This window comes from Portunus trituberculatus, chromosome 34, assembly GCF_017591435.1.
Source record: "Portunus trituberculatus isolate SZX2019 chromosome 34, ASM1759143v1, whole genome shotgun sequence".
Taxonomy (NCBI): domain Eukaryota; kingdom Metazoa; phylum Arthropoda; class Malacostraca; order Decapoda; family Portunidae; genus Portunus; species Portunus trituberculatus.
The window spans coordinates 5,566,817-5,589,056 of NC_059288.1; the positions used below are offsets into that span (position 1 = coordinate 5,566,817).

The 22,240-nt window shown below is 41.5% G+C and overlaps 3 protein-coding genes across 4 annotated transcripts; 1 reads left to right on the forward strand and 2 right to left on the reverse strand.

Moving 5' to 3' along the window:
- Positions 1 to 1,997: 1,997 nt before the first annotated feature.
- LOC123512724 lies at positions 1,998 to 3,409 on the forward strand. 2 transcript variants are annotated; one of them, XM_045269282.1, is made up of 6 exons: positions 1,998 to 2,132; positions 2,324 to 2,460; positions 2,583 to 2,676; positions 2,784 to 2,866; positions 3,035 to 3,132; positions 3,324 to 3,409. In XM_045269282.1, exons 2-6 carry the CDS (start codon positions 2,367 to 2,369, stop codon positions 3,330 to 3,332), a joined length of 378 nt encoding a protein of 125 aa, XP_045125217.1. In that variant the 5' UTR covers positions 1,998 to 2,132; positions 2,324 to 2,366; the 3' UTR covers positions 3,333 to 3,409. The 2 variants fall into 2 exon arrangements, with proteins under 2 accessions (XP_045125217.1, XP_045125216.1); XM_045269281.1 differs by lacking the exon at positions 3,324 to 3,409 and having other exon boundaries at positions 3,035 to 3,242.
- Positions 3,410 to 3,865: 456 nt separating this feature from the next.
- On the reverse strand, positions 3,866 to 6,168 carry LOC123512723. The gene is made up of 4 exons (XM_045269280.1): positions 5,498 to 6,168; positions 4,980 to 5,172; positions 4,413 to 4,467; positions 3,866 to 4,155 (listed from the first exon to the last, which is right to left on the reverse strand). The coding sequence occupies exons 1-4, from the start codon at positions 5,532 to 5,534 to the stop codon at positions 3,970 to 3,972; spliced, it is 471 nt and encodes a 156-aa protein (XP_045125215.1). The 5' UTR covers positions 5,535 to 6,168; the 3' UTR covers positions 3,866 to 3,969.
- Positions 6,169 to 7,894: 1,726 nt separating this feature from the next.
- On the reverse strand, positions 7,895 to 21,715 carry LOC123512722 (glucose-6-phosphate 1-dehydrogenase-like). The gene is made up of 6 exons (XM_045269279.1): positions 20,831 to 21,715; positions 17,057 to 17,276; positions 14,631 to 14,841; positions 13,115 to 13,248; positions 12,179 to 12,330; positions 7,895 to 11,288 (listed from the first exon to the last, which is right to left on the reverse strand). Exons 1-6 carry the CDS (start codon positions 21,511 to 21,513, stop codon positions 11,102 to 11,104), a joined length of 1,587 nt encoding a protein of 528 aa, XP_045125214.1. The 5' UTR covers positions 21,514 to 21,715; the 3' UTR covers positions 7,895 to 11,101.
- Between the last annotated feature and the right edge of the window lie 525 nt (positions 21,716 to 22,240).

Here is a 22,240-nt window from a genome sequence, read left to right on the forward strand (position 1 = left end):
CTGTCACTGAAACCATAAAAAAAGCATCCTTAAAAACTCGTGTTCCTTCCCCGACTATTTGTACTATTTTTAAAGGCCTTATCGATAGATGATCAAAAGGGCTTTCAAGAGTGTTTCTCCTGTTAATACCAAAGATATCTTGTTAATCTGTCATTAGAACTATAAAAACACTCTTGAAAACACTTCATTTCAACTAGGGATGAAATAAAGGGGGTTATTAAAAGTGTTTGTCATAATAATGTTACAGAAATCTTGATAATATGCCACTAGAATCATAGAAGAAAACTGAAAAACCCGTGTCACTCCAACTAGAGGCTTTTTGGGTCTAGTGGAAGCTGAGCACAGGAATGTTTCATGATGTGGCTCACTCGACTACACCTGAGGAAAGCATCGTCTTGAAATTTGAGTCACATAAGAACTGGATTTGAAGTGTATTGCTGTACTGCCTTATCTCTCTCTCTCTCTCTCTCTCTCTCTCTCTCTCTCTCTCTCTCTCTCTCTCTCTCTCTCTCTCTCTATCTCTCTCTTTCTCTCCCTCTCTCCCTCCATCCCTCCCAATCACTCATTCAACCATAAATAAACTTCTCCTCCCCCCCCTCTCTCTCTCTCTGGACAAGATTGGGCTAATTAAGGAGATATTCAGGTTGCACTCTGGCCGTGGACTTGCATAGATATACTCGTCTCCGTCTGTGTGGTCAGCCCAAATTATAATGTGCTACTTTTGTTATCATTACCCGTTTTCCTTTTTTTTTTTTTTTTTTTTTTATCTATTTTTTAGGTCAAGGTGTCATGTTTTCTTTGATTCGAGTTTGGTTTGTTTGATTTATTTATCTATTTGTTTTGTTTTTATCTATTTGTTTGTTCGTTGTGTCGTATTTTCTCTTCTCTTCTTTTTTTTTTCTGTTTGATTTGAGTTGTTTGTTGTTGTTGTTGTTGTTGTTGTTGTTGTTGTTGTTGTTGGGTTAGTATCACACCATTTTCTATTTCTTTTTCTTCTTTTTTTTCGTTTTGTTTTTGATTGTGTCTTAAATTGCTTGTTTTAGTAGAATTTACATTATTATCTTTTTATCTTCTTTTCATTGGTCTATTTTCATTTTCATTTTATTGTTACCGTTATCTATCTATCTATCTATCTACTTTATACAGTCTCAATCACCATTAAACCACTCGAAAGAAGAAGTACCCATTTAAATGATGATTCCCCTTTTTAACTACACCTACCAACTTAACCTAACCTATTTACCCACCTATCTACCCATCTACCTACCCACCTATCCACCTACACACTTACATACCTGCAGTCCTTCATTTATTTTCCTATCAGAGCTAAAGTGACACAGCAAATCACCTTAGCAACGTGGCCAGGTGTGTGAAGGAGGGGGAACGGGGGCCTGTGGGGGGATGAGGGGGGGCAGATGCATTAAAACGAGGGTGACTGACGTGTAGCGGGTGACGAGTGAGTGTCAGACTGATAAAGGATGATAGGACAGTGAGGTAGATGTGAAATGCTGTAGGAAGGAGGTTAGGTTGCATCACACACACACACACACACACACACACACACACACAAAATCTCTCTCTCTCTCTCTCTCAACAGGTATAAAAAATGAAATGAGACGATAAAGAAATGACACACAGACAGACTAGCACGTAGATAGAAAACAGAGAGGGAGAGATAAAGAGATAGAGAATGGAAGAAACAAACAAGAAGCATTGAAAAAGAAAGAGATAAAGAATGGATAGAAATAAAGGAAAAATACCTGCATTAACGAGAGATAGAAAAAAAATAATAGTAGTAGTGTTCAGTGGTTCGAGATAGTGAAGCCAGTTGTTTACCTTCAATAAGCAACATGAAAATTAACCTTTATAACCTTCTAAACATATGCAAACTCTCACAAAATCACGGCTATATTCCTCACGCAAGCCACAAAACTCCAAGACACAAAAAAAAAAAAAAAAAAAAAAAAGACATTATAGGATCCATTTGTATGCTTCAGAAATTTGGCGATTCGAAGCAGTGACCAGTTGGCTTCATCTCATCTTGGATTCGGTGTTTCCTTCGCCAGTCGCCAGTGCTGATCGGGACTTGACGGAGAGAGGGTGTGGCATTAGAAGTACCCTGTTCAACCATGGTAAGAGTCTCCAGCGTTTTCTTTCTTGGATTTCCAGGGTTTGTGAAAGGAACCTAAGTAAGTATGAATTTACCGACTTTATTTATTTAAGATCAAGAATTATTGTCTGTTTATTTTATTTATCTTTTATCCATGATCAATACAAGTGATTAAGTATGAAAGCGTTAACAATTGGTTTTCCTTCCTTTCAGACCGTCGCCATTTTGAGATACTGAGTTGTGGGGATGTCACGTAATGTCCGCAGTGGTATGTCGCCCGTTCCCCTTCGCCTCCGCCCTTCGTTATACGGCCGGAGGAACGGAGTCGTGTGTTGCTGTATTACACTTCGGTAAGGTGATTCATGTGTGTATCCGGTTTATCGGTAATTGACGTGAGATTATTGCTATTCGTGTGTAGTGGATGAGTAGTGGAAGTAGGATGGTAGCTGTAAGTTTTGTCTATCCCTCCCAGCCCTGTCACGCGAGTATACGTACAGCAGCGGTGGTGGGCGTTTCTCTGCAGCGCTGATGACCGTACTGACACGAGACACGCAGGTAACACGGCGTTGAGTTTAAGTTTGTTGCTGCAGGTTGTTTTTGATATACGTGGTGAGCGAGCGGTCATGCTGTTTGAATTAAATTGTGTTGGTATTATAGACGGTGTGTTTTGCAGGTACACGGTCAAAGATCCCTCCCAACGAGTAGGCAGCCCGTCCTGTGTTGGGTATAGATGGCACGGAATTTGCTTCGTGACGAGTATGAAATCTTTTTTTCTACAAATGTAGTGGTTCCTTCGTGAGATGTAAGAGTCGTATACTACTGTAACGGTCAGCGTGCCTTCTAGTGGTGTATGTAATACGGATTCTATTTCTTTAGCTACTATTGGCTATTAAAGGCAGGAAGTGACTAGTCACCGTTTTGCAGATGGATTGATGGGACCTTTCTACTATTGGTTATTAAAGGCAGGAATCGACTCGTCACCGTTTTTCAGATGGATTGATGGGACCTGCATATACTGTCTGGTGAGTAGGATGGCGTAAGTGTACGCTCTGGTAGGAACTAACCAATGGTTGTCAGTTAATGTAATTATTGTTAGTAGTTCCTTGGTAATTCTATTATTATTACCAAGAGTCCTTGGGTAATAAAAGTCCAGTATTTTATAATGTAATAATTTATTTGTCGGGTAATTTTCATGTAATTTATTTATCGTTAGTACTTCTAGGACGCATCCTCCCTCCTTGGCGGCTGCTTCGCAGTGAGGCATCGTTATGAAACTGTACTTACTATGCGAGTAGTCACCACCACCTACCTATATTATATATATACTACTCTGCAAGGGGCTTAAAGTACTCAAACATTTTAATCAGGACAACCACCACCAAGAAGAGGCTCAGCAGAAAGTAGTAAAATATTTTAACTACGTGCGTAGTTAAAATACGTGCGTGTATGTATATAATTATTAATTAATTGATGCATTTATATTAAAATTACAAATATATATAGAGCGAAAGTAGTAAAATAGTTGATAAAATACGTGCGTGTATAAAAAATAATTAATTGATGCATTTATTAAAATTACAAATATATATAATAAAAATTAGGACAAAACAAACCGTTTCTTTTAATACTTTACCTTTACACCTTTTCTATACTACTAACCTTTTTTACACCTCTATACTATATAAAACCTTACCTGCAATCTAATTACCTCTATCTACCTGCCTAGTTTTACTTGTACACTACTACTACACCATATATGCAGGCAGTCTGCACGTCTCCTTTCTTTCTTCCTGTTCGTATTCCAGTTGTCACTCGCTCCTGCATCGGTCTCCTACACTTTACCCTCCTGTTCGTATCCTTCATTCTCCTGCATTGGTCGTCGTCTTCACTTCTACCCTCGGAACAGGCGACACGTGATTACTTTTTCCGCCTAGGAGTGCCGGCCCCACCCAGGTGAGGTGAGCCACTAGTGACGTGGGCACCCTCCCGCTCCAGACAGTGCCACACAACGCAACTCGCCACGCCGTCACAGGAAGCGGCACCATCTGTTAGAAACTTCACAATTAAATGTTCTTCACTTGTAATATATATATGTGATAAACACAAATACCAAAAATATGTATATGTATATGCATGCTTTTTATTACATCTAAGCAAAATTATATAAGCAAGAGACCTATCACAGCTGTACACCATTTTACTAGTACATGGACACCAGAGCATAATGCGATGAGCATGTACACCAGAGCATAATGCGATGAGAAAGCCGCGTCTGTCCCTGCAGCTACATAAACTAGCGCACCAACTCGAGCAGTACTGAAGGATGATCACCACCTCCACTGTCATGGTAAACGGTCCTGTGGAAAAAAAAAAAGTTAACATTTGGAGCACCAGTGAATGCTTTACAAGAAGAATACATTTACGTTTGGCAGCGAATCAATCAGTTCATCCTTACCAAACTTGAACCAGATCCAGAGAAATTACACATTACCTAGATTAACCCCTTCAGTACCATTACACATTTACGTACTCATTCTGGTTACTATTTGATTTTATACAGCTTCACACACTCACGTGGGGAATGAAGTAGTGAAGACTGGCCATTCAACTTCTGACCTCCATAGACCCTTCATAATGTCAATGCAATCGTCTAATCACACTTAAAACTATAGATGAAAATACGTCCCGGTGCCGAAGGAGTTAATGGCACGCCACCGTAATTAACATGCACAATCCCTCCCCTTCCCCCACAAAAAAAAAAAAAAAAAAAAAAAAAAAGCAAAACGTCTAATCACCGCGTCCAGTCGCCCACCACAAACCACGCCACACTCACCACCACCACAACATTGCTACACATTTTAATACTCACCGAAAAGACGCACTGAAACACGCCACTTTCGACTTCCATTCGCTGGCAGACATGTGGCGCGACGCGGCGGCACCGTGACACAGGACACTGAGGGCAGAGGCAATGCGTGCCTTGTCTGGTGTCCTCACGTCTCGCAGGACGCTCAGCACGACGAACCACAGGCCACTTTCACTTCCGCACTGCATCTCCCCTCCTTACAAGACGAAGTTAGGAGTCTTTAAGGGTGTTTTAACGGTTATGGTGGCAGATTAATGAGATTCACACATCATGAAGGGAAAAAAGTATCTTGAGAATCTAGTTAATCATCTGTGGCTTTTGAAAATGGTCATGGTGAAAGAACAAAGCGTTTCTAAGAACACCGGTAACATTCACGTGATCAGAATCGCTTTCCTCTCACTACGACTATTTTTCACGGCCACCGAGATTATTAGTCCTAGCTATATATTTCATCTGGGGGAATCAAAGGGAAGATATACAGCACATGGGGGAAGCAATGAACACCTGAGGAAAAGTCTTACCGGTTACTGAAGTCAAGAAAAATGCGTCTACCCACATCAAAGTCTGGATGGGAACTGAGCCGGTGTTCCTTCGTCCTTCCTCTTCCTCCACGTTCTCTGAGGTTCATTTGGTTCGAGCCTCGTCTTAACTGCTTCACTCACAGCGTCTCTATTGTTCATTGCACATTTTTAAGTGTGATATCTTAAGCGAGAGGATGCTGTTCTGTAAGAGATTGCAGACAGTGTACGGGAAAGTCGTCCTAGGTTAAATAGATTCGCTCCAACTTGCTAAAACCTGTAGAATTCTGAAACGCTTTGCTTGCTCGATCACCACGACTGTTTTCAAAACCACTGGTTGGGTTCGTTCGTGTTTATCCTTTACATAATGTAGAAAGTGTCTTAATCTGTCACTGTAGCCGTAAAAACAGCCTTAAAAACCCACCACTTAGATACAGCCTTTTGAAAGCAGCAGAGGTGTCAATTAAAAAGTGGCCCTTATTCATGCGTGTTCTGCTCGGCCTGTGAAGCATCGATGGTTCAGCCTTAGCGATGAACAGAAAAGAAAAACAATAAATGGAAATTATCACATTAGGCGCCACAACACTTAGGTCATAATGGCACCGCTGGGATTAACGGGAGAACGCTACATCTCCCACCGGACAATTAGATTTGGCAAGGATTCGAACACGAGCCGCCTTAACCAACTACGCAACGCAGCTCCCTGAACATGAAAGAGTCCTACAAGTGAAATGTCATACCAAAATATAAGCAAGCCTGTGAGAATCAAGGATGAAATACACGGATTGAGTTTGATTGTTGTATAACGTTGATAAGGAATGAGGGAAAAACAGCTCTTTCCGTTGGTAATCAAGAGTTTAAGACACCTACATCTAATCAGAATCACAGTTCAACAAGTGAAAGTACACATGAAATACACGTCAATCTGTGAGACTCAAGCAAGGAAATGCCTGGATTGAGCAACGCAGTTTTCTTAGACTTTGCCTCTGATAAAGAAGATTGTGAAGAATTAATCGTTTCAGGAAGAAAGAAAACACACATATTTCCTGAACTTGTGGTTATTCGCGTACAAACTGTCTTGTGAACATTACCGTCACTCGTTATCACAGAGACAATACAAATACAAACATAATATGAACTAATTGCTTGTTGGAGTAATTAACCCCTTCAATACCATAACGCATTCCCTATCTACTCTGCTTAGTATTTGTCGATTTTGTACAGCTTCAGATACTTATGTGGAGGATCAAAATAGTGAAGAATCTGGCCAGTAATCTTCTGACCCACATAGACCCTTTCTAATGTAAATAAAATCGTCTAATCGTACCCAAAAAACTCATGGTAAAAAAAGCGTCTCAGTACTGAAGGAGTTAACAACATAATGACCTTAACTACCATTCACGTCTTGCCGCTGATGAGGAATGGAAGCTAAGTCAATCCAGATGAGCATGAGAACTTTTTACCATTCCTCAAGCTCTGGGGTGTGGTAGGAAGTGGTAGGGAGCGCCACGAGACTGTCTATCAGGAGCTATCAGGAACAGACAAAAAGAGTGTGGAGTGGATGGTGTACGAGTGTTTGCCTAGTTTGGTTTTACTGGGAAAAAACAATTATGCTCCTGCTGTCGCATATCATTTTTCAGTGTGTGTGTGTGTGTGTGTGTGTGTGTGTGTGTGTGTGTGTGTGTGTGTGTGTGTGTGTGTGTGTGTGTGTGTGCTGCCCTGTGAAGGATTGTCAGCCTGGTACAGAAACATATCAGAATAACATTATTTAGAGACGCAAATATTTAACAATTCCTTTTTAAACCTATTTTTCGTCCCTTTACTATTAGGAAACCAAACAAAATCATATAGAGCTTAAAAAAAAATAAATAAATAAATGAATACATGAAAAAATCCCATAAACAAAATACAATCCTGTTTGCTATTAACATTTAGGACAGCTGGAATGCTTCTCTCTGTCCTGCCTCAGTAAAGAATATCTGGAGGTGACACACAGCCCGGTAACATCAAAAGAACACCCAAAGTTCAGGAAAAAAGACCACCTTGTCATGCTCCTCATTCCACAAGTCCAACAAAACCATGGAAAGGTTGCAGCAACACAGCCACGTGTGGATTAGCCATTCCGCTACACTGGGGGTGGGTTAGGTTAGGTTAGAGAGAGAGAGAGAGAGAGAGAGAGAGAGAGAGAGAGAGAGAGAGAGAGAGAGAGAGAGAGAGAGAGAGAGAGAGAGAGAGAGAGAGAGAGAGAGAGAGAGAGAGAGAGAGAGAGAGAGAGAGAGAGAGAGAGAAAGGATGGTAAGATATAGACAGATAGAGATAGATAAAGGTAGATAGATAGATAGATAGATAGATAGAGATAAATAGAATAGATAAATGGATGTATGGATTGATAGACACAGATAGGTATATCAATGAATATATGTAACCAGACAGATAGATAGAGAGACAGGTACATACATACATGCACAAACAAATAAATATATTAATAAACAGATGAACAAGCAGAGTGAAAGAAGGGGTGGATGGATCAATAAACAGAGACAAACAGACAAGTACAGCTGGAATGGCAAAGCTAAATAGAGCCCCACCAAACAAAAAGCAATGATACACTACACTTATGACAATATGTGCCTCTCTGGACACAACACACCTTGAAGAACATTTGTGCAGAGAATAAGATAGAACAAACTGACAGAACTACACAGAACAAGGTATAAAAGATTGCATACAACCTTTAAATTATTACACCTTGTCTAAAAAATACACAATATATTCTTCATCTACATCTCATCCTTGTCCTCCTTCCCTCATCTCCACCTCAGGGCTCTTTCTACTTTAAAGGAAAACTAAGAACTAAGCAAGGAATGTAAAGGAATGTGGAGTTTAATCTTGTTCTTTGTGATACAGACTAAAAGCTATGCAAGGAGTGTTTAACGTAATGTGTTTCATGATACAACTTGCGAACTTAAAGAAAAAGAGACAAGAGGAGATAAGGTTTTGATGAGATGCAGTTTTAGAAAGAAGAAAAGGTGTGTGTGTGTGTGTGTGTGTGTGTGTGTGTGTGTGTGTGTGTGTGTGTGTGTGTGTGTGCGTAAACATGAAAAAAAAAAAAAAAAAAAAAACTTAATAATCTAGAACTACAACCTGATATACAATGTGCTCTAGTCAATCCTGCAATAACGTAAACTGTCTGCTCCTCCGTCTATCCTTGCATCACAATACAAGTTAAGGCCAGACACTGTTATAACTCAGCCCTAGAATATAAGGGAAGCCCAAACATCAGGTTGACAAGACACCTCGGCTGCCTCTTACACCTCTGCAAAGACACTAAGTGGTGTGACACTCAACACCAAACTGACTGAAGGTTTGATTACAACTTATTGTGGACACTGTTACTGTCAAGGCTGAGCACACTTCACACACACATCAGGGATGGAAACAGCTGGGCATGTTTCCTACAGGGACTGCCATGTGTAGGTATCCTGGCTTCCTGCGCCAATCCTTATGTTCTTGTGTTCTTTTATCAGTCACACACACACACATTTAGCTCCACTACCATCACAGTAACGTTCCAACAATGAAGTGAGTGCAGGAATATAAATGTTTCACCTATACATTGGTTGACACAATACTGCAAATACATCACGGTGCATAAATATTGAATAAATAACAACATGAATTCCTTCCCTTCAAGACTCACTCAGCAGTCATGTAACATTCAAGGCAATGAGAACAGCTCAATATTTTGTACTCCAGTGATCATTAGGAGAGGATGAGTAGAGCCATTCTTTTGAATAATTAATTGTCAGAGTTATAAATTCATCATATCATATTTGTTTCACGAATTTTTTCCTTCACCTCTGCTTTAAATACTAAATTAATTGGTGTTAATTCTTCATCCGGCAGCAGCTGCGGGAAACACTTTGTGAAGCACTAATTCCTTAACTGTGAGAAACAAAATGTATTTTTTTTCAAACCTACATGTTATTTTCTCTTCTCTTCAACAGAAAATAACTCCAAAGTCACATTAATATAGAAGTAACTCCTTTTAGTTTCTTCTATCAAACTAAACTTTTCTTTATCCAAACTACTTGCCTCTCTTCCTCTCTCTCTTTTCTTCCTCCATAGTCACATTGCTACAGAAGCATTATGGAATATTACATAAAACAGCACTGCTTCTGGTTTATAAATTTATAACAAACTAGTATATCTTTTCTCTGTCTCTTGTGAAAAGCAAGATGGAATGTCATGGTCATTATAAACACACTAAGGAATGTAGCACAAGGCATTGTAGCAGAAATAGCACTCTTACTGTATTTTCACTGGGAACCCTAAAAGCTAACTAACTTTCTTCTCTGTCTCTGGTGGAAAACAAAAGGGAATGTCACTGGTTAAGTCACTATAAAAACACCCAGGAATGAAGCACAAACAGCACCCTCATTGTGTTGCTTCACTGAGAACTTGGAACCTTCACAGCATCATGGAAGCACCGAGACACTGAACAGGTAACCCACAGGAGGCAATGACCTGAACACCCAACAAGATGCCACTGTTACCAGGAGTCTTGATTGCTACACAAACTGAGAATACCAAGGAAGTGAACTATAGTAACCAACACAAGACACTCACTATGAACTGAACCCATTGACAGACAGAAACATGTCTCTTTCAGTCTTGCATCTGTCATAATGTTGAGGATTCTGTCAGGTCTTGCTATCATACTTGTAATTTACCTACTGTCAGCTGGCTCTATCACTGGGGTGTTAGACAGATAGACAGGGATTTCAATGAGGAGAGCTGTCAGGTCTTGCTATTAAACTGCATTGTATTCTACTTACTCTTGGCTAAATTTTCCTGGGATGTGAGACTGACTGGCTTAATGGATTCTCTCAACATAAAGAAGGACAGTCTGACATACACTCACTGGTCAGGAGAGAAAACTAGAATAATTTTATCCCATGTGCTGTAGAAGGCAACTAAAGGGACGGAAAGAGGGAACCATGAGCCCTCCTCTGTGTGTTTTGATCCTGAGACAAGACAAGACAAGGTGTTAAATGGATGCTTTCAAGTAAATATGGGAATTTCATGTGTATTTCTCCCTCATTGCATATCTCAAGTAAGGTTCTTTCTCTTTTGTGTGTTTTGATCATAAGGCAAGGCAAGACATGGTGTTAAATACTCTGTCTTGAGAGAAGCTTCAAATAGATGTTGGAGTTTCATGTGTCTCTGTGCATTTTGATGAGATAAGACAAGATGGGATGTTAAATGACTTGTCTTGAGAGAGGCTTTAAGATAGATTTTAGATGTTTCTCTTTTCTCTCTCCCTCATTTTTTTTTTTTTTTTTTTATCCAGAGAAAAGACAAAACAAAGAATTAGATGTGAAAATCTGATGTTTCTCCTTCAGCATGTTTTTTAAAAAGTTTTGTTGGTGTTTCATGACTGTTTTTCACCCTTCTGTGTGTTTATGACCCTCTGACTTGCTTTAACACAGCCATAACACACCCAAAACACCCCCAACACCTCACAAACATTTCCTCTATAGCTGGCTTGGTTAAACACAGCCATAACACACCCAAGACACCCCCAACACCTCACAAACACTTCCTCTACAGCTGACTTGGTTTGGTCCACTTGTAAGAGCCGTAGTAAATGAAGTTGTTCTCGGCCAGCTTGGCGTCGGCCTCGACTGGGCCCCGAGAGCCATATGTGTAAGGGATGGGCTTGGGGTGCTGCTGTTCTATGTGGTGCAGGAGAGGGGTGAATATTCTCCAAGCCTCAGCCAGCTCGTCACTCCTGCCGGGGAAGAAGTGTGTTAGAAAGTATTCAAGGATGTCTGAAGATGCAATAATGTCTACGAGTGTGTGTGAGGATGCAGCAAGGGCAAGGGCAAGTGTTTAAAGGTATCTAAGTTATCCAAGGGTGTGGCGATGTGTAAGGATGTGTGTGAGGATGTAGCAAGGGAGACGGCAAGTGTTTAATGGGGTCTAAGGGTGTGACAATGCATAAGGGTGTGTGTGAGGATGTAGTAAGGGCGAGGGGAAGTGTTTAAAGGTGTCTAAGGGTGTGATGATGTGTAAGGGTGTGTATGAGGATGTAGCAAGGGAGATAGCAAGTTTTTAAAGGTATCTAACTTATCTAACAGTGTGACAATGTGTAAGGGTTTGCATGAGGATGTAGTAAGGGTGAGGGGAAGTGTTTAAAGGTGTCTAAATGTGTGATGATGTGTAAAGGTGTGTGTGAGTGTGTAGCAAGGGGAAAAGGAAGTGTTTAAAGGTATCTGAAGGTGCAAAAATGGATAAGAGTGCATCTAATAGTGTAGCAAGGTGAAGATATTCATTCCAAGGTGTTTCAGGATGTTTTAGTGTGAGATAATGTGTCAGAATCTCTTGCAGGGTGCACAAAGGAGAAAAGGAGTGAATATTTTAAAATCCTCTAAGTCTTGACAGGGAAAAAGGTGTATTAAGAAGCATTTAAAGATATCTGAGGGTGCAAGAATATGTCAGGGTATATGTGGCAGAATAGCAAGGTGGAAATATTCTAGGGTGCTTTGGAGTGAGAGAATGCATCAGAATGTACCTTAGAGTGTTACAAGGAAATCACACCTCTAATCCAACAAATGTACATGGATTACACACAACACATGATAACAGCAACAACCACATGTGCATCCCAGCCATCCTAACCTAACAAAGTGCATCTGGGAGCCACAGAAGACGTCCAGGATGAGACGTTCGTACGCATCAGGTAGCTTGGCCCCTCGGTACCGGTCACCATAAGTCAGATCCAGCTCTGTCTCCTCTAAGCCAAAGGACATCCCTGGAGTCTTGGTCATCACCTGCAAGGATGGGATGTTACAGGGTTGTCAGTATGGTAGAATGTATTAGAGGAGTGGGTGGTAGAAGTGAAGCAGATTGGTAAGGAGGAACGGATGAAATGGAGGAGTGAAACAAACTGGAGAACAGAATGAAATAGAGTGAAATAGACTAAAGGAGAAGGACAGGATGAAATGGAGAAGTGAAATAGACTAGAGAAGGAGGACAGAATGAAATGGAAAAGTGAAACAGACTAGAGAAGGAGGACAGGATAAAATGAAGGTGAAATAGATTAGAGGAGGAGAACTGAGTGAAATAGAAGTGATGATATAAATTGAGAGGAGGAGGAGAGGAGGAGGAGGAGGAGGAGGAGGAGGAGGAGGAGGATTGAATGAAATGGAAGACGTAAAATAGAAAAGGATATGGGGGAGAATGACTGAATGAAGTAAAATGAGACAGATCAGAAGAGGAGAAGAAGGATAAGAAGTGATAGGGAGACAAACTTTAATGGAAAATCAAAACTTCAATCAACACAAGAGATTAAAAGGAAAACTCTCTCCTAGATACCACACAAAACAAGAAAAAGAAAATGCCTGCAACACTAGACAGAATGAAGCAACAAGACAATACCCAAAGGAAGAAAGAAGAAAAGTAAGACTGAATGAATGAAGGAATAAAAGGGGAACAGTGAATTAATGACTGAATGAAAGCATAAAGTAAAGAATAAAGGTAAAACTGAATAAAGGGAGGAATGAGAAAGGAGTGAAGGAAGGAAGGAAGAAGCCTCACCCTGCCTCTCTCCCTCACCTTGCAGTAAATAGCTTCACCAGGCTGGACACGAATCACCAGCTCATTCCTCTTGGTCTGACCGTGGAAGATATCACCAGGAACGTCTCTGTACTGGATGCGAACCTCGGCCTTCCTCTCATTCAAAGCCTTGCCTGTGAATGGAACCTTGGTGAATCTGTGGACTGGTTTATTAAGGTGACTGTATGTATGCGTGTCTGTGCATTGCCTGAGAGAGAGAGAGAGAGAGAGAGAGAGAGAGAGAGAGAGAGAGAGAGAGAATATTTAAGTCTTGTGCAAAGAGTGGAAAGACAGAAGTGTGTGTGTGTGTGTGTGTGTGTGTGTGTGTGTGTGTGTAGTGTTGCAATGCACATTACAGAGCACACACAAGGCCAGATTGCAAAACAGACACACACACACACACTAAAAAAAAAAAAAAAAATTAGTCTGAAATTCAAAATAGCAAACCAATTTTGTAGAATTCTATGGAAAACCTTAAAAATAAATAAATAAATAAATAAATAAAACATAAGTATACATGTAATACGTAGATGTAGTAGTAGTAGTAGTAGTAGTAGTAGTAGTAGTAGTAGTTGTGAAACCAGTGACCTTCTTTTCCACCAGCCCCAGCCCCAGCCCCACCCCCACCCCCCCCCCACCCCCACCGCCACTACCACCACCATTGCTACCATTACCACCATTACTACCATAACCACCACCATCACCACTTCAAAACACAAGCCACTATATCACTTTATCTCCTTCCTCCCTATCATCTCCCCCCATCCTCCCTCCCCTTTCAACCTCACTTAGCTAGCTTTCTCTTCCTCCTCCTCTTCCTCTTCCTCTTCTCTTGGCCGCTGCTGTCTACTCTTCAATTTCCTTCCTACTCTCTCTCTCTCTCTCTCTCTCTCTCTCTCTCTCTCTCCAAACTAGTCTAGTAGGAAACAAGTTTAAGATTTTTCCTATTTTTTTGTCATTGACTTTCTTGTTTGTTTGACCGTGAATGAATGAATGAATGAATGAAGGAAGGAAGGAAGGAAGGTAAGGCTAAATGAGGAAAGGAATATAGAGGAAAGAGTGAATTAATGAAAGAATGAATGAGTAAATGAATAAAGAAAAGAATAAAGGTAAGGCTGAATAAAAGGAGGAAGGAAGGAAGGAAGGAAGGAAGGAAGGAAGGAAGGAAGGAAGGGTGAATGAATAAATGATGATAGCAATGAATGAATGAACGAGGGGAAGAATGGTAGGAGTGAATAAATGAATGAATGAATGAATGAAACGCAAAGAATAGAAGTAGGAAGAAGAAAGTCAAAAAAGAAAATAACCTTGCTTAGTCATAATAAACATAGGGGGGAAGAAAAAGAAAAGAAAAAAAAAAGGAGGAGGAGGAGGAGGAGGAGGAGGAGGAGGAGGAGGAGGAAAGAAAAGTGTATCAGACCAACAACTTTCTCGTTCAACTTCACTGCAAACTAACAATCACTTACACACACACACACACACACACACCTCAACCCCACACCCCCCATCAACTCACCACAGCGCAGAATGAAGGGCACGCCATCCCATCTCTCATTGTTGATCCTGGTGACAGCGAGGGCGTAGGTGGGGGTGGAAGAGTTGGGTGGCACGGTGGAGTCATCAAGGTAACCAAGCGCCCCGTCGCCTTCCAACTCAGGGTTCCCAACATACTGCCCCAGCACCACGTCCTCCATCCCTACCACATCCATTGACTTCAGCACCTTCACCTGCAGGAGTGGACGTGTTGTGGTGAGGTGTGGTGAAGTATAGTGGTGTACTGACGGGGTGGAGTGTGTTGTAAGGCATGTGGTGGTGGTAGTGAAGTGGTGAGATGAGGTGACGGTGTGGTGAAGTGGCGTGGTGTTGTGATGTAGTGAGATGGGTTAGTGGTGTGGTGAAGTGGGGTGATGTACAGACGGGATGGGAACGTGCGTGGTGAACGTGCGTGGTGAGGTGGTAGGGTACGTGGTGAAATGGTGTGGTGAAGCGGAGTGGTGTAGAGACGGAGTTGGGGATGTGTTGTGAGTTAGTAAGGTGAAATGAAGTTAGGTATAGACGAGATGAGAATGCGCGTAATAGTGTCTTGGTGATCGAGAAATGGCGAGATGGTACGGTGCGTGTTGGAGTGGTGAAGAGGGATAGGGTACAGGATAGGGTACAGAATGAAGTAAGGAAGTGTATGACTGTATGGAAAGACAGGACATTATCAAACATTTCCGCTCGGCACTTCCACTGCTTAGAAAAGGCTCTAATTGAAGTATCACAGGTTTTTAAGGGTGTTTTTAATGGTTCCAGTGACTGACCAACTAAATTCCTACATTATCATCAGGAGAAACACGCTTGAGAACACCCGGCTACTCAATCTCTGAGACCTTCAAAAACAGTCATGGTGAGAGAGCTGTTTCTCAATACAAGTTAGTGGAGAGAGAGAGAGAGAGAGAGAGAGAGAGAGAGAGAGAGAGAGAGAGAGAGAGAGAGAGAGAGAGAGAGGTTAACAGAAGGAAAGGAAGCGATAGAAAGACAATAATGAGAGAGAGAGAGAGAGAGAGAGAGAGAGAGAGAGAGAGAGAGAGAGAGAGAGAGAGAGAGAGAGAGAGAGAGAGAGAGAGAGAGATTAACAGAAGGAAGGAAGGATAGAAAGACAATAATGTAGAGAGAGAGAGAGAGAGAGAGAGAGAGAGAGAGAGAGAGAGAGAGAGAGAGAGAGATTAACAGAAGGGAAGGAAGGATAGAAAGACAATAATGTAGAGAGAGAGAGAGAGAGAGAGAGAGAGAGAGAGAGAGAGAGAGAGAGAGAGAGAGAGAGAGAGAGACCTTTACCTTGGCTTCGAGGTGGAAGAGGAGGAGGAGGAGGAGGAGGAGGAGGAGGAGGAGGAGGAGGAGGAGGAGGAGGAGGAGGAGGAGGAGGAGGAGGACGGGGAGGAGGAGGGCTATGTATAATTTACGAAAGAAAACAATATAGTGAAGATAATAACCTCATGTTGTCAGAATGCAAGGTTAATGGAGGAGGAGGAGGAGGAGGAGGAGGAGGAGGAGGAGGAGGAGGAAAGTGAAGTAATATCATGACTAAACTTCTCACTTGAGCTACAAAGTGTGAAAGAGAGAGAGAGAGAGAGAGAGAGAGAGAGAGAGAGAGAGAGAGAGAGAGAGAGAGAGAGAGGGGGAGGTAGCGATAAGAAACATTTCCTCTTCCTGGTGTTTTCTGGGAAGTCTCTCTCTCTCTCTCTCTCTCTCTCTCTCTCTCAACCGTGCAGAAGTGAATACAAGACCTGGAGAGGCATGGCAACAAAGAGAGAGAGAGAGAGAGAGAGAGAGAGAGAGAGAGAGAGAGAGAGAGAGAGAGAGAGAGAGAGAGAGATATATATATATATATATATATATATATATATATATATATATATATATATATATATATATATATATATATATATATATATATATATATATATATATATATATATATATATATATATATATATATATATATATATATATATATATATATATATATATATATATATATATATATATATATATAGAGAGAGAGAGAGAGAGAGAGAGAGAGAGAGAGAGAGAGAGAGAGAGAGAGAGAGAGAGAGAGAGAGAGAGAGAGAGAGAGAGAGAGTTGACCACCCACAAGGACGCCGCAGGTGAAAGAAGCAGAATTAGTTCAGTGGTGCAATTGAGAGAGAGAGAGAGAGAGAGAGAGAGAGAGAGAGAGAGAGAGAGAGAGAGAGAGAGAGAGAGAGAGAGAAAATTGAAACAAACATAACCTTCAAAACACACAGGTAATCTCTCTCTCTCTCTCTCTCTCAAACAATTTATCTATCCAGTTTTCAATCCTTCTATCTATCTATCCCTTATCTTCTCATAACGTATATATTTTACCACCGCAACACACCCACTCTCTCTCTCTCTCTCTCTCTCTCTCTCTGTGCTTACCTTTTCATCGCGTATGTCATCAGCGGATGTCGAGCAAGGCTTCTCCATGGCAAAGAGACACAGGATTTGCAACAAGTGGTTCTGCATGACGTCTCTTATGATGCCGAAGCTGTCAAAGTAACCCCCGCGACCCTGTGTTCCGAAAGGCTCCTTGAACGATATCAAAACAGACGCTATGTTGTCCCTGTTCCACGTGGGTCCGAAGATTCTGTTGCCGAACCTGTGGAAGAAGCGTATTGGGTATTTTAAGAGTGTTTTTAATGGTTCTATACTCTGTCTACTCGAAAATGGCTCCTGGATTTAAAAACATATTGATAACGTAATTGATTTGATATGAATAATACTTGTTTTTCTTGATTGTTACAAAGATAGCTGGCGGTTTTCCTCAAGATCTGACAACCGCGCATTCCCTGCAACACCATTCGAACCGAGACCCATGAGCCACTTTAGAGTAGACACATTATAGTGACAGATTAACAAACAATACTTGAGATCCCCGTTAGTCATTGCTTAGGCCAGTAATCAGAAACGCCTTGCTCTTTCCCCATGACTATTTTCCAAGCCCACAGAGATGATTAGCTGGGTTTTCCAGTGTTTCTGTGGTTAATAATGTAGAAATCTTGTCAATCTGCCTCTAGAACTGTGAGAACTCTTTTGAAAACTCGTGTAGATTTAAATAAAGCCTTTTGAAATAGTGGTGAAGCGCAGGAGTGTTTGAGAATACGAGTGACGGGAAGAAGGTGAAGAAAAGGAGGGAAAGGAGGAAAGTATGGTTGGGAAATGGATTGGTGGTAGAGAGGAAAGAAAGGAGGGTTGGTAAGGTTGTGAAGGGTCAGAGAGACTTCGTTGGATGGATGGATGGATGGATGGATGGATGGATAGATAGATAGATAGATAGAGGAAAGGAAGGATTGTTAGCTGAGGAAAAAAGAATGGATAAATGTTTGTTGGTAGGAAGAGAAAAAGGGGAGACAGACAGGATTGGATACTAAATGATAGATAGATGGAAGAATGGAAGGAAGGAAGGAAGGAAGGAAGAGAGGGACAGGGGGAGGCAGGAAGGGAGGGAGGTAATGAGGGAAGAATATTGCTAGCTGTGAGAAGGAGGAGTAAATAAAAAAATAAACAAAACAAATAAATAAATAAATAAATAAATAAACATCATGGAAGGGAGGAAGGAAGGAGCTAGGGAACGTAAGTAAAAAAAATAAATAATAAAAATATTCCGTCATTTATATTTTCTTTTTCCAGTCATAAATTTTTTCCCTTCATCCGTTTTTTTTTTTATATTCCTCCTCGTTCTCCTCTTCTCCTTTCTGTTAATGTTCCTCCTCTCTTCCTATCCATTCTTCCTCCTCTTCCTTTCAAAACCCGAGAGAGAGAGAGAGAGAGAGAGAGAGAGAGAGAGAGAGAGAGAGAGAGACCTTGCGGTTTCTACATTTCTACTTGCACCACCACCACCACCACCATCACCGCAGCCAAGGGCTATGTATGTAGTACGTGCCTGTGTATGTATGTATGTATGTATGTATGTATTAACGGGGTCATGTATGGATTTCCAAAGTTCTCCGCCTCCCCCCATCTCTCTCCCACACACACACACACACACACACACACACACACACACGAGAGGCATTCCTAAGTGTTTCGAGGTACTGTTAATCAATTAATGAACACACACACACACACACACACACACACACACACACACACACACACACACACACACACATTCATTCCTTCACATCACCAAGTCTTTAAAATCACTAAATATAACATTTCATTACAGTGCGCGTCTTTCTTTTCTCTTATCTTATCATCTTTACTGTCTCTCTAACACTCAGATATTTATTTCCTGCCTTACATTCACCCAGACATTTTTCAGTCCCTCCCAGCCCTTCTCAGACCAAATGAACCCTACCCAGCCCATCTCGGTCATATTCAGTTTAGCCCAGCCCTCTCTACCACTCTCAGTCTTATGTAAACCAAATAAACCCTTTTCCTGCCCAACCCTGTTCATCCTAGCCCTTTAGAATCCAACCCAGCCCCTTCTAGTCCTTCAAAGGCCAACCCAGCCCTATCCAAACCCAATTTAGGCTAACCCAGCTCGTTTGAAATACTTAACATGATCTCTATTAAGTTTGGAATGTGGAAAATTTATCTGTTAGATCAATACCACCATCACCTGTACTACTATTACTACTACTGTTACTGCTGCTACTACTACTACTACTACTACTACTACTACTACTACTGTTGCCGTTCTGTTTACTACGAACTTTTGTACCTCTCGTGAAAGTTATATGGGTTTCTAATTCTACCAAGCCATGTGGGAAAATCAATAAGGTTTTCAAGGGCGTTACTCAAGCGTACGTGATTCCAGTGGTAGTTTTAAGAAGTCTGCATTGTTAGTGGGGAAAATGCATATTGGAACCTGATTAATTAGGCACCTTTAAACATACTGGTGAGAAAAACAAAGGATTTAAGAATACGAGATTTGGTAGTGTCATTGTAATCTCTCTCTCTCTCTCTCTCTCTCTCTCTCTCTCTCTCTCTCTCTCTCTCTCTCTCTCTCTCTCTCTCTCTCGTTAACCTCCTGACATTCATCAGCAAAAACAATTTCTTCTTTAGTGTTTGCTGATGAAAAGATTTATTGGTGTGTGTGTGTGTGTGTGTGTGTGTGTGTGTGTGTGTGTGTGTGTGTGTGTGTGTGTGTGTGTGTGTGTGTGTGTGTGTGTGTGTGTGTGTGTGTGTGTGTGTGTGTGTGTGTGTGTGTGTTATCTCAACAATCACGTGATATACTTTCCAATTCTGTGGTGTGTGTGTGTGTGTGTGTGTGTGTGTGTGTGTGTGTGTGTGTGTGTGTGTGTGTGTGTGTGTGTGTGTGTTTTATGTAATCCGTCTTTGTTGTGGAGCTAAAAGAGATTAAGTATATTTATCATTCTTTTTCATAATAACTTCCTCATCCTGTTCCCTCTCTCTCTCTCTCTCTCTCTCTCTCTCTCTCTCTCTCTCTCTCTCTCTCTCTCTCTCTCTCTCTCTCTCTCTCCATCAAACATCATTATTCTGTATAGTTAAAATCATTACTCATGTCATTATTCCCACCTCTTACTCTTTCACGCTCTCATTTCTTTACCTTCCCTTGTTCTTTCTTCTTCGTTATCCTCTCTCTCTCTCTCTCTCTCTCTCTCTCTCTCTCTCTCTCTCTCTCTCTCATTGCAACACAAAGCTAGACTGACAGCCAAGAATATTTTATGAAGAAAATGCGTCAAAATTATCAACATTTGAATATTACATAAAAAATTACTGTGCATAGAGAGAGAGAGAGAGAGAGAGAGAGAGAGAGAGAGAGAGAGAGAGAGAGAGAGAGAGAGAGAGAGAGAGAGAGAGATTGAAGGAAAGGAAGCGAAAACGAAGAGGATGAACAGGAAAAAGAAAGCGAGAATGAGGAAAAGAGAAAAAGGGAGAAAAGGGACGGGTAAATAGAGGAAGAGGAGGAGAAGGAGGAAAGAGAAAAAAAAAACGTAGGTAACTTGAGGAGGATGACAAGAAGAAGAAGAAGAGGAGGAGGAGGAGGAGGGAAAAAGTTGAAAGTTGATAAGCAAGAAGACGAGGAGGAAGAGAAAAAGTAGAAAGTCAGGAAGGAAGAAGGAAAAAAAGAAGAAATATATAAGAGAAAGAAAAAAATGAGGCAAGAAGAGGAGAAAAGAAGAAAATAAAGACAGGAAAAGGAGAAGATGAAGACACCAGATAACGAAAGGAATCTGAACTTACCGAAGAGACATCAGATTCTGCACCATTTCCTTCCCGAGATAATGGTCAATGCGATAGATCTCCTCCTCCTTGAACAGGCCGGCCAGATGGGCAGACAGCTTGGCAGAGGAGTCAGAATCCTTCCCAAACGGCTTCTCTATGATGACCCGTGTCCAGCCTCCAGGGGACATGCAGCATTTCTTCACGTTTGAGGTCACCGGCTCGAACACTGACGGAGGGAGAGCCAGGTAGAAGATGCGGTTTGCCTTCTCAGTCCCCACCTTCGTCATTTCTTGGTTGAGTAGTTCAAAGTCTCTTCTCGTGTCATAGGAACCTTTCACATAGTAGTTCAGGGTCCAAAACTGCTGGTACCGTTCCTCCTCACCCTCCTTGACCTTCATGTACTGCTCGCACTTGGCCCTCACCTGGTCCACCGTCAGATCAGAGCGGGCGTAGCCAAAGAAGATCGTGTTCTCTGGCACTAGTCTGTCCCTGTACAGCCACCACAGAGTCGGGTAAATCTTCTTTTTGGCCAGGTCACCCGATGCCCCGAGGATGACAAACACATGAGGAGTTGAAGCCTCGAAATTTGTCTCTCCCGGAATCTTGCATGACTTGAGGGACTGGCGGAGTAGAGAAAGCATCTCCTCCGCTCCTGCCGACTCGCTCTTGGCAAGTGAGGAATGACTGCTTCGCGATGACATGCCGCGGTTTATACTCGGTCTGTCTACACTGATAAGGCTTCCTTGGTCTCCTGTCACCACCCCGCACACCACACAAGTATTACCCAGCTTGATGAGGGAGAGTCTAGAGCCACACGTCTTGCTACTTTGCTAATATTTCACTGAATACTCAAACTTCTTCCAGTCTCGCCCACCGCCACCTTCCACCAGATCAGCTGACTGTATGGCTGCCAGACGTATGGTCACTTTTATCAATATTTCCTCTTGTGGCCACGTTTTGCTTGTACTTCTGTAAAATGTGATGACTGGATGGTTACTGTTTGTCTCTCTGTACTTTTCCAGCTTGCACAACAAGCATGACTATCATGATAATGTGGATATTTTTTTTCTTTGATATGGAGGTATAAACTTTCCATCTTCACTTTAATTTACCTAACTCTCACGTCTTCCAAGTTCATACCTTCTAAATTTTTTCAAGGTCGTTAATTAGCAGGATGTGACGAATGATGATGAATTCAGCATTACTCATCACTGGAGACTGAATGAATTGGTATCGTGATGTTGGTTTATCTCATGAAAGCTGTGAGCTCCGTGTGTCATGGATGTTAAGTCACTGTGTTATGTTGTGTCTGTCACCGTGAGCTGTCTCTACTTAGTACTCACTGGCTGTAAGCACTATGCATTGACATTCATTCCTCCTCCCCCACACACTCTCTCTCTCTCTCTCTGAACTGTCATTTTTACTATG

Bases quoted from the DNA above. Each gene is read 5' to 3' on its own strand.
- LOC123512724 (XM_045269281.1), top strand. From the start codon at position 2,367: ATGTCCGCAGTGGTATGTCGCCCGTTCCCCTTCGCCTCCGCCCTTCGT. The intron at 2,677-2,783 runs TTGAGTTTAAGT...TGTGTTTTGCAG, and splicing joins GACACGCAGGTAACACGGCG to GTACACGGTCAAAGATCCCT. The intron at 2,867-3,034 runs GTATGAAATCTT...ACCGTTTTGCAG, and splicing joins CGGAATTTGCTTCGTGACGA to ATGGATTGATGGGACCTTTC.
- LOC123512722 (XM_045269279.1), bottom strand. From the start codon at position 21,513: ATGTCATCGCGAAGCAGTCATTCCTCACTTGCCAAGAGCGAGTCGGCA. The intron at 17,277-20,830 runs GTAAGTTCAGAT...CTTCTTCCACAG, and splicing joins CAGAATCTGATGTCTCTTCG to GTTCGGCAACAGAATCTTCG. The intron at 12,331-13,114 runs GTGAGGGAGAGA...CCATCCTTGCAG, and splicing joins GTGAAGCTATTTACTGCAAG to GTGATGACCAAGACTCCAGG.
- LOC123512723 (XM_045269280.1), bottom strand. From the start codon at position 5,534: ATGTGGGTAGACGCATTTTTCTTGACTTCAGTAACCG. The intron at 5,173-5,497 runs GTAAGACTTTTC...TCGTCTTGTAAG, and splicing joins TTTCTTGACTTCAGTAACCG to GAGGGGAGATGCAGTGCGGA. The intron at 4,156-4,412 runs GTGCGCTAGTTT...AGTTTCTAACAG, and splicing joins CTTCAGTACTGCTCGAGTTG to ATGGTGCCGCTTCCTGTGAC.